This window comes from Tarenaya hassleriana, unplaced genomic scaffold (assembly GCF_000463585.1).
Source record: "Tarenaya hassleriana unplaced genomic scaffold, ASM46358v1 Cleome6, whole genome shotgun sequence".
Lineage (NCBI taxonomy): Eukaryota > Viridiplantae > Streptophyta > Magnoliopsida > Brassicales > Cleomaceae > Tarenaya > Tarenaya hassleriana.
In genome coordinates, this window is record NW_010968505.1 from 4,418,237 (window position 1) to 4,427,675 (window position 9,439).

General features: G+C 41.2%; 4 protein-coding genes across 19 annotated transcripts in view; 2 read left to right on the forward strand and 2 right to left on the reverse strand.

The window, feature by feature from the left end:
• The window catches only part of LOC104799524 (histone H2B.10), an 816-nt gene extending 347 nt beyond the window's left edge, over positions 1–469 (forward strand). The window contains exon 2 of one of the 2 annotated variants that reach the window (XM_010522090.2): positions 1–469. In XM_010522090.2, the coding sequence (XP_010520392.1) occupies positions 1–279 (279 nt within the window). In that variant the 3' untranslated portion in view covers positions 280–469. The other variant, XM_010522091.2, reaches the window with a different exon arrangement.
• A 98-nt stretch (positions 470–567) lies between these two features.
• On the reverse strand, positions 568–2,054 carry LOC109116051. 13 transcript variants are annotated; one of them, XM_019200799.1, is made up of 4 exons: positions 1,979–2,054; positions 1,583–1,650; positions 1,025–1,161; positions 568–919 (listed from the first exon to the last, which is right to left on the reverse strand). In XM_019200799.1, the coding sequence occupies exons 3-4, from the start codon at positions 1,105–1,107 to the stop codon at positions 793–795; spliced, it is 210 nt and encodes a 69-aa protein (XP_019056344.1). In that variant the 5' UTR covers positions 1,108–1,161; positions 1,583–1,650; positions 1,979–2,054; the 3' UTR covers positions 568–792. The 13 variants fall into 13 exon arrangements, with proteins under 13 accessions (XP_019056344.1, XP_019056348.1, XP_019056340.1 ...); XM_019200803.1 differs by having other exon boundaries at positions 1,025–1,138; positions 1,579–1,650; positions 1,979–2,048; XM_019200795.1 differs by having other exon boundaries at positions 1,579–1,650; positions 1,979–2,048.
• Positions 2,055–2,223: 169 nt separating this feature from the next.
• On the forward strand, positions 2,224–5,206 carry LOC104799525 (SRSF protein kinase 2-like). Of its 2 annotated transcripts, none has more exons than XM_010522092.1 (4): positions 2,224–2,922; positions 3,341–4,312; positions 4,438–4,485; positions 4,615–5,206. In XM_010522092.1, the coding sequence occupies exons 1-4, from the start codon at positions 2,719–2,721 to the stop codon at positions 4,948–4,950; spliced, it is 1,560 nt and encodes a 519-aa protein (XP_010520394.1). In that variant the 5' UTR covers positions 2,224–2,718; the 3' UTR covers positions 4,951–5,206. The 2 variants fall into 2 exon arrangements, with proteins under 2 accessions (XP_010520394.1, XP_010520395.1); XM_010522093.1 differs by having other exon boundaries at positions 2,752–2,922; positions 3,351–4,312.
• A 123-nt stretch (positions 5,207–5,329) lies between these two features.
• Positions 5,330–9,191, reverse strand: LOC104799526 (magnesium transporter MRS2-11, chloroplastic). Of its 2 annotated transcripts, none has more exons than XM_010522095.1 (14): positions 8,700–9,191; positions 8,123–8,195; positions 7,850–7,920; positions 7,652–7,737; positions 7,471–7,561; positions 7,266–7,334; positions 6,845–6,925; positions 6,581–6,746; positions 6,445–6,490; positions 6,265–6,345; positions 6,086–6,168; positions 5,957–6,000; positions 5,735–5,863; positions 5,330–5,666 (listed from the first exon to the last, which is right to left on the reverse strand). In XM_010522095.1, exons 1-13 carry the CDS (start codon positions 9,120–9,122, stop codon positions 5,768–5,770), a joined length of 1,410 nt encoding a protein of 469 aa, XP_010520397.1. In that variant the 5' UTR covers positions 9,123–9,191; the 3' UTR covers positions 5,330–5,666; positions 5,735–5,767. The 2 variants fall into 2 exon arrangements, with proteins under 2 accessions (XP_010520397.1, XP_010520396.1); XM_010522094.2 differs by having other exon boundaries at positions 5,330–5,650; positions 8,700–9,190.
• Between the last annotated feature and the right edge of the window lie 248 nt (positions 9,192–9,439).

The window sequence follows — 9,439 nt, forward strand, 5'->3', positions numbered from 1 at the left end:
AGCGTCGAGACCTACAAGATCTACATCTTTAAGGTCCTGAAGCAGGTTCATCCCGACATTGGGATCTCGAGCAAGGCCATGGGGATCATGAACAGTTTCATCAACGACATCTTCGAGAAGCTCGCCCAGGAATCTTCGAAGCTTGCAAGGTACAACAAGAAGCCGACGATCACTTCTCGGGAGATTCAGACCGCTGTGAGGCTTGTCTTGCCCGGAGAACTCGCGAAGCATGCTGTGTCTGAAGGTACCAAGGCGGTGACGAAGTTTACTAGCGCTTAAATGTGGGTTCTTACCTCGCAGTTCGTGTGTTGGAATCGATCTTTTGATGTATTGGGTTCTTACGTAGCAAGTAATTAGGGTTTCCGAATGTAAATTTTTGGGATTATCCGAAGATTCAAGGGATAGATTTGCTTAGGTTTGGGAATTAATGTTCGGTATTTGATATAAGAAATGAAGTTGCTTTCTTCCATCTCCGTTTGTGTTTTCTTGAATGAGTTTTCACACATGGTGGATTTGGGGTGATTCTCTCATACATTGATCAACTCTTGTGAATTCTTATATAAAATATGAGACAAGAAAGATAAAGAATTTTGATGAAACAATCCACACTTTAATCTAGTAGAACTCAAACAGTGAAAAGCTTGATTCTTTACTTGAAATAAATCACTGATTGCTCCTATGTTTATTAAAGTAGAGTTATAAGGCTTGGACAGACCCTGTAATGGTGCAGACCATCCTGCCCTTCGGTCACAGCTTTCAAATGCTGATTTTTGTTGAATGAGATCGATCCAGTCATTTCTTCGGGTAAGTTTGATGGTCTGGCCCTACATCGCGTGAGCCGGTGTTTATATAGGGTCCTCTGAAAGTTGCTTGAGGTGGCAGTGGCTTTGTTGGGTCGATCACTGGCTTCTTTGACGATCTGCAGAACAAAAAACATGCCGTTCCGGATGTTAGTACAGCATCCTGATCCTACTCAACACTTCTTCATGGTGATAAATTGAGAAGGAAGAAATAGGGTTCTTACGCCATGTAAAAGGGAAATGCCAAGCCTGCAGATGCGAAAAGAACCAGGCCAGTGGCTACGATGGCATTTCGGGATGGAGGCATTGGTAATAAAGAACGAGTATACGTTTGATTTCTACAACGTCCGAAGAAGAGATTCTAAATAACGAAAGCGTATGGAATCAGTTTTCAGAAGATAGTATGCAAAGGATAACGAACTCAAAGGCTCAAAGCTAAACAAGTATCGAGCAAAGTCTAAACAAGCATTCACTAGAACGATATGTATATATCCTAACAGCCCTTCAACACTAATGTACCATAAACCCTAAATCCTAAACACTAAAATCGTAAACCGTAAACAAGAAACCTCTACTTAAAGATTTTGACACCCGAAAAACACTGCTCGTTCACGTGCAAGCTCGGATTGAGTAGAGTTTCAAAACATCTATGGCCATTGAAATTTTCTGAGTTTTCTACTTCTAGTTTCAGCAAACGATCTTATGCGCGAGATCATCAAAAGGAGTGATTTTTCCAAGAGATACGAATTCCCAACATCAACCCAAGATTCATTCATACCCACACAGAGAAAGGGTCTCCAGCTTTACAATGCTCCAGGTGATTGGTCCAAGACCCAGAAAAGCCACAAAGCTATAAAGTAAATCACATAAAAGCAAACGAATTATTGTCGATTTCACCAAAATCAAACCAATCGAATCCAAAGCATCACAAAGAGATTCAAGCGAAGCGATGTGACAAGTAAATTCACCGTCTTCTACATTCCAAACTCAGTACGGTAGTGATCAATTGAACAACCAAGTTCCTAAACCCTAAGTCCGAAACACTTTAAAAAAAGGGCCCTAAATTTCTGAAATGACTCAAATAAAAGCCTTTAAGATAACCTAACGAAGAAGGAACGAAACCTCTAGAACGGAAGAACGAACGGAATGGATGAACACCTGAAGGAACAAAACCTCACCGCGATGTGAAGGACCCGGGTTGACTCAGTGAGACACGGAACTCTGGTGACACCGAGCCGGCCAGCGATTCCAAATTGGCAATGCCGATGATAACAACATGAATTGGGCTTAAAAAGGGACATAAATGGGCCTAACCAAGGCCCAAATATATCCAGTTAGGATGAGGACAATATTGTCTTTTCGTGCAGTCGTCTCCGTTATGGGGACTTGCGACTCTCCCCTCAATTCACAATTCAAACAGACACCACCACGGCTACTCTTTGTTTCGTCTAATAACTGATTTTGTCGTTCCATTTTGGTACCAAATCGTTTTTCTTCGATTTAGGGTTGTTGAATCGGGTGAAACATCATCTGGGTTCGACAAATCTCTTTGCTTTTAACAAGATTTATCGTTTCTTGGTGGGGTTTTCAGCCAAATCAAGTCCATCTTTTTTCCCTCTCCCTTCTTCAATTTTCTAGGGGTTTAGGGATGATCTCGATTTGAGTTCCCCGAATTTCACCCCTCTTTGTCATTTTCTTGGAATTGCTCTTCTGGGGTTTTCCTCATTCTGGCCTTCCGCCAATTTCGTTTCTTGGCAATCACCGGTCAAAGACTCAGTCTTCTAGGACTTTTACTGGAATCGTGTTCGAAAGTCGCATATCTCGATAGGGTTGCTAGGGTATAGTCGATTTGGGTGACTCCAGATTGATTCTCCCTCAGGATTCATCGTCTCCTAGGTTTCCGCAGTTTCTTCCGACAATGGCGGAGGACAAGAACGGAGGACATCTGAGTGACGTCAGCGACTACTCGTCGGAGGACGAAGGGACGGAGGATTACAGGATAGGAGGCTACCACGCGGTGCGAATCGGCGACACGTTCAAGAATGGATGCTATGTGGTTCAGAGCAAGCTTGGCTGGGGGCATTTCTCCACTGTCTGGCTCGTTTGGGACACCCAAAAATCGGTATGTCACTAACTTTCTAGGGATTTTGATTGGAATTGAGAAAAGTTTAGGAGCAGCGATGTGAAAAAGAGGGGTCTTTTTGTCTTGTTGAAGTTAGCGGCTTGGGTTTCACTGTAATTTGCACCAGCGAGATTGTTGGATTTCACTGGAAGTATTTTGTCTTCAAATCAATCACCTGTACTAGATTGTTGGCCCCTTTTTCAGTGTTTGTAGTAAAACAAAACACAGATAGACTTGTTACTTGTTTTAGCCTCATGTTCTTTTGTCCTGGTAATATTGGTTTTCGAGTTCCTGTTATAGATTTTGTTTGTCTGACACTTGCAACTTCTGATTTGAATCTGGCTGTGGAGGAACTTGTGTTTTGTATTGTTTTCTCACTCATTGCGTTTGACCACGCCAGAAAATTCATTTTTTGTAGCGTTATGTAGCTTTGAAAGTCCAAAAAAGTGCTCAGGATTACACCGATGCAGCCATGGATGAGATTAAAATCCTCAAGCAGATTGCAGAAGGAGACCCAGATGATAAAAAATGTGTTGTGAAGCTTTTGGATCATTTTAAGCATTCAGGTCCTAATGGGCAACATGTTTGTATGGTCTTCGAGTACTTGGGTAATAACCTCTTGTCCCTTATCAAGTACAGCGATTCTCGAGGGGTCCCTCTCCACATGGTTAAAGAGCTTTGCTTTCATATGTTGGTTGGTTTGGATTATCTCCATCAGGAGCTCTCTATTATTCACACCGATCTGAAACCGGAAAACGTCTTGCTATGTTCAATGATTGATCCATTGAAAGACCCTCGTAAATCAGGTGCCCCTATTGTTCTTCCAGCAACAAAGGACAATACTGTTTCCGGGTCAGTCACGGAAAAGGAAACTAAAAGTTACTTGTATAGTGCGGATTTGACAAAGGATCAGAAGAAAGAGATCCGGAAAAAGGCTAAGAACGCAGCTCAATGCGATCCTAGGGAGAAATCTTCAGAGGACAATGAGAGAGATTCTAATGCCGAAGCAAGACCCAACGAGGACTCCACTGTAGAAAGGTCCCGAGACAGTTCTGAAACTAAGAATGGGAGAGTAAAGGGCGATGAAATCACCGAGAATGCTAGCACAAAGAGTCAGAGTAACAGGAGAGGAAGTCGTTCAACGAGGCAAAAGTTACTGGGAGCGGTAGATAGCAAATGCAAGTTAGTGGATTTTGGGAATGCTTGTTGGACGTATAAACGATTTACAAGTGATATTCAGACAAGACAGTATCGGTGTCCCGAAGTTATTATCGGATCAAAATACTCGACATCAGCAGATATGTGGTCATTTGCCTGCATCTGTTTCGAGCTGGCCACCGGAGTTGTCCTTTTTGATCCTCACAGCGGCGAAAACTACGACAGGGACAAGGTATCTCTCCATATACCCTTTATTTTCCTTCCATTTGTCGTGTTAAAAACTCGCTCATTTCATTTTCATCGAGCTTCACATTGAGGTTTCTTGCACGATCTTGAAGTAATGAACCTCTATGTTAGGATCATCTGGCATTGATGGTGGAGCTTCTTGGAATGATGTCACGCAAGGTAAGATTATAGGACATAATCTTTTGACAAGAATACCTATCTCAAATGGTTAAACATTTCTTGCTATAATTTTTTTTTAATCAGATATGTTAAATCTTGTTTGATGGGATCGGTTTATCCGAAATGTAGACTGCATTAGGCGGTCGCTACTCTCAAGATTTCTTCAACCGATATGGTGAGCTAAGGCACACAAGGAGGTTACGCTTTTGGCCGCTCGACAAGGTTTTAAAGGAAAAGTACAATTTCAGCGAGCAAGATGCAAACGCTATGGCAGATTTCATCGTTCCGATTCTCGATTTTTTGCCCGAGAAGAGACCGACAGCCACTCAATGCCTCACACATCCATGGATTAATCCTGGACCGAATCTTCTGCGGCCGTCGGGTAATCCAGAATCCCTAGAAGAAGCATTGGATGAGAAGATAGAGAAGGGAAAAGACGAGATGGAGGCTAGTGTCAGAGTATAGCCATCGAGAGCTCAGATGGTCGGAAGTCTTCTCGGGATGTTCGAAAGTAAAAGACAGAGACATAACCCGGAAAAAGGGTTCATTTTTTGTTCGTTGGTCTGTTCCATTCTGTTGGTTGGTTCATTGCTTCTTCTTTCTCCACATTACAAATGCTGTTTTTCAAGGTAAATAGGCGGCGTTATGTCAAGTTGTGATCATGAGCTGTATCTGTATGTGTTGTCTTCTGGAACTCAGCATTGAAACTGTTTTGTCTCTCTCTCTCTCTCTTTTCCTTTTCTTTTATTGTTTTGTGTTTTGCTTTTGCAGTTTCTGAGAGATTTGAGACGGTTTCAGATATGGGTTCATGTTCTGTTTGAACATGTCTTTACTGGTCTCTGGATATTCAAAGATGATCCATTTGAGTATAATACTTAAATGATACAAGTGTTTGAAACTTCATATTGTGTTTTTGTGATGATCCATAAATTACTTTCACTGAAGTAATGTTGAGAATACTATCCAGTACTTAAACCAGACAAGCTTTTGTCTCAGAACTCGGTGTTTGAAGGAAACAGCGTTCCTTGACTTATTTTCTCTTCAAATGACCAAGCAAACATATGACTGATATCTTTGTTTATGCTTCTACCATGAACTGAAACATAGACCAGAGGGCATGATCGGTTCTTGATCTGAGATAAAATCATTTTCTTGATGGATTCACCTGCAAGAAAAGAAAACTACATTTCTATCTCAAGATTGATCATTCTTGTTTGGAGGAAACTGAAGAAAAATAACGGTTATTTACCTGATGTTTTTGTACAGAGATGTACAGTGGCTTTTAAAGGATTTTCCGTTTCCTGAGATATGAGTACAAGAGGAAAAACGCTGCAATGGCGCCCAGGATGATTCCGCCCGTCGTTAACCAAAATGCAGACTGCACGGATCCCAAGCCAAGATGGTGAGTGATCGTAAAAATGGATATAAATACCCGTTTGTCTTTTTCTCGAGAAAAGGGTCGGTGTCTTACCGCGTTTTCTTCGAGATAGGACCTCAAGTTCATACCGAATATGCCTGCAAGTATTGAAACAAGGTATGCAATTAGAGACTAAGATCTTTTCCAAGAACAGATTGATCATTTATTCGTGTGAAAATTTACCCGCAATGAGAGCACCAACCGCCACACAGAATGTCCCGACCTGAAGCAGCAACTCGAATCTGCTAACCTCTAGCCTCCGAGAGCTGAGAAGCAACCGTACTAACAGATTTAGATTCGATGAATAACGGTAACGATACTAAACGAGTATTTGAGGAATGAGGAGTTTATCTCTTCCAAACCTTAGATTCACAGCAATGGAGTCTTCCATTTCCTTTGCTGAATCCAGAAGCCTTTCGGCCTGACCGTGACACGACTCACATCTGCCCCCCAAAAAAAAAGATCACCCGAAAAAAAGCATACTGTTATGGTTCGAGAGTGAAGTTCACGATAGATTGGTCGTGCGGAATAAAACTATAAACCTTTGGAGATAGTTCTCCAGGAGCATTTCTATTTCCTCTTCTTCCTCTGCAAAGAAACAAAAACCGAAAGGAAAATGAATCTCGATCTTTCTCGGGTCAGAAACAAAAGTCATGAAGAAAGAGTCGGGGGAATTACCCTCGGCAATCTGCTTCTCCAAAGGCAGAGAACATTCCAAATCATCGTTCCCTCTTCGAAGAGTGCAGTTTCTTCCCATGATGCATATACGTCGTATTTCGTGTGGATCCTCTAAAAGATCAAGAAGCATTTGCCTAAGAGCACCAGCTCTCGAACCCAATTCAACCTATGATAAATCAAGACGAAGAACCCATCGGATGAAAACCCGGGTTTCTCTCGGGAGAACTTGAAACCAAGAACAAGGAATGATAAGACCGACTATACCAGTCTTTGCTTGCTAATGCGGAGTTCTTCCAATATGTCGGCGGTTAAACGGTTGGGTAAAACCTCAAGAAGTGCTTGGACCTGAACCAAATGGCATAAAGATAATTTTCAGGAGGGAAGCGATGTGAAAAGGAAAAAACCGTAAATTTGGTAAGTGTCATGCTAATACTTTCGTCTCGGAGTAACAAGAACAAGGAGTATTATTTGTTTTCGTAATCTTTTGTTCGTAGATTCTATGCCCGGGAAAAAATTCAAGCTGTTATCGAAAGGAAAATGCACAGTGCAAATGGGAATGCAGACAAAACAAAGGCAACTTTTTTTCTCTTTTAAGGCAAGACTCTCGGTCAACTTTTCGGGAAAGAAAAGAAAGCCGGGACCTAACTATCAAATGAAAACTGATATAACCGGAATATATACTCACACGAGGTTCTATGTCCATAAGTCTCTGCTCTAAACGTTGTATCCGAGAGATGAGTGCTGCTTCAACAACCTTAAAGAATCGGAATAAAGAGACGTTAACACCAACATAATTGAGTTATACCGAAATTATACCTTATTTTATAGTAACATACACTTATCATTGCCCCCATTTTATCTCAGTAAGTTAATGGTAACGAAAAACCAACCTCAAGTTCAAAGGGCATAGAGGGTCCTCCGTTCATATTTCTCGGGTTGAGCCGAGGCATCAACGTGTCTATAAACGCTCTTCCTCCTTTACTGAAAATATTTTGACTCAAATCAATATACTAAGAAATCGAGTGTTGGCCAAGAAGAACAAAGAATAAAAGGCAACAATCGAGATATTACCGGTTATAGTCGAATATGAGGACGTGTTCTCGCATTGCTATTGCTCGCAGTGAGCCCAAATTTAGCAGAATTGCGTGTTCACGAACCTAAATAAAGGGTAGATAGTAAAAAGTTCAAAACTTTCCATGAAAAGAAGTTGGAAAACGGGTATGAAATAACCGAATGTTTCATAAACTACCACGAAAATGCAACTTTTACCAATAGAGATGGCATAGAGTTCGTCATAAACAATGAAGGATCTACGCTTCTGATATCTCTTGGACGCAGACCTGATAAGACAGAAGAGAAGATTCAAAGAGAAGAGTGTGACATTAAACGTTTTTAATCATATTACAGTACCATAGCACGATAAATGACGGAGTAAGTGCCGATTTTGACGAGTGAAACACCACAAAGATAATAGAGCTTTTTCGGTAAACCCGAAATCAAGATTGTAAATCAGAACATGGAACTTGAAAATGGCATACTCACCGCTGGATTTTAGGAGCTGTCTTCTGTTGATCTTCCTTGTGGATATCGTTCCAGTGGCTTTCACTTCAACAACCTTTTCTCCGACATGGATAAGAATTTTACATCAGAAACAAAGAGTGAGTGACACTGTGATGGTTTCAGTAAAAGCTTATCATGAGGCAGTGAACTCCTATGAACTGAAGAACAACAATTTTAACTGGGAAATTCCTACAATTCCATTCAAGTTTCTTGCTTGAACTCAGCGACATGACCACATAAACATGGATCCAAGACAGCCTCTTTTCCAGACATGGATAAGAACTTAATAAGAGAACCATGCGTGATTGTTCCGATCTGACAAATCACAATATGATCAGGAATTTCCACAACTCCATGTCAAGTTTCGAACTTTAGATCAGTAACATAAACCCATAATCACGGATTCAATTTCAAGACATGGTTTACTTCCTCAAGTTTCAACACCTGGACCTTCATGATCGAACATGATTTTACTCGGATTTAATCAGGAATTGTTCCTTAACTCACAAAACCCAGTAAAAAACATAAAATACCCATCTTCGTTTTCTCAGAAGATTACCTCATAGACCGGCTCACGGATCCCCAGAGACAGAGAATCACTTGACGAAGACGAAGACGAAGAAGAAGAAGAAGAAGAAGAAGCGATCTTTTTCGTATCTTCTCGCCCTCCATTATCGCCGTCACCACCTCCGTCGCTTTCGTCGTCGCTAGTGATTAGGGTTTCAGAATCGCTGACGAAATCCTCCGCCGTGGTCGACGGCTTCGCCCAGCACTTCGATCTCGACAGAACCTTCAATGTCTCGGGACAAATCGGAGCTCTGCCTAGCGCCGACAAGTGGACAGAACAGGAAGAGGAAGAAGAGGGGGGAGGAGAAGAAGACCACGTCGGGCCCAGAAGGGGAAACAGAGTAGTCGGTGACGAAGACTGGTCGGAGAATTGGAGAAGATAAGGGAATGTAGAGGAGGATGGAGTTAACGCCATTGTTGGTGGTGAGAAGGAGCTCTGGTCATGAAGATTCTGTGAGGAACACTTTTGCCAAAAGGATAAATTAAAGAAGCAAATAATATAATATTCGATTATAAAAATTCAAAATATATCCAAAAACCGAAAACATGTCATCATATTAGATAATTTTATTATTCAGTTTATTTATTTATTACTAATTTTGATATCCACTACTTTGCCGGGGTTTTTACAAAAAGTTTGTTTTTCTGAATTAAATAAATAAAAATAATAAAGGTAGTTGACCGTTATTTTTTGTGGCGGAGGATTATTTTGGGATTCTCATCCTTTCAAAA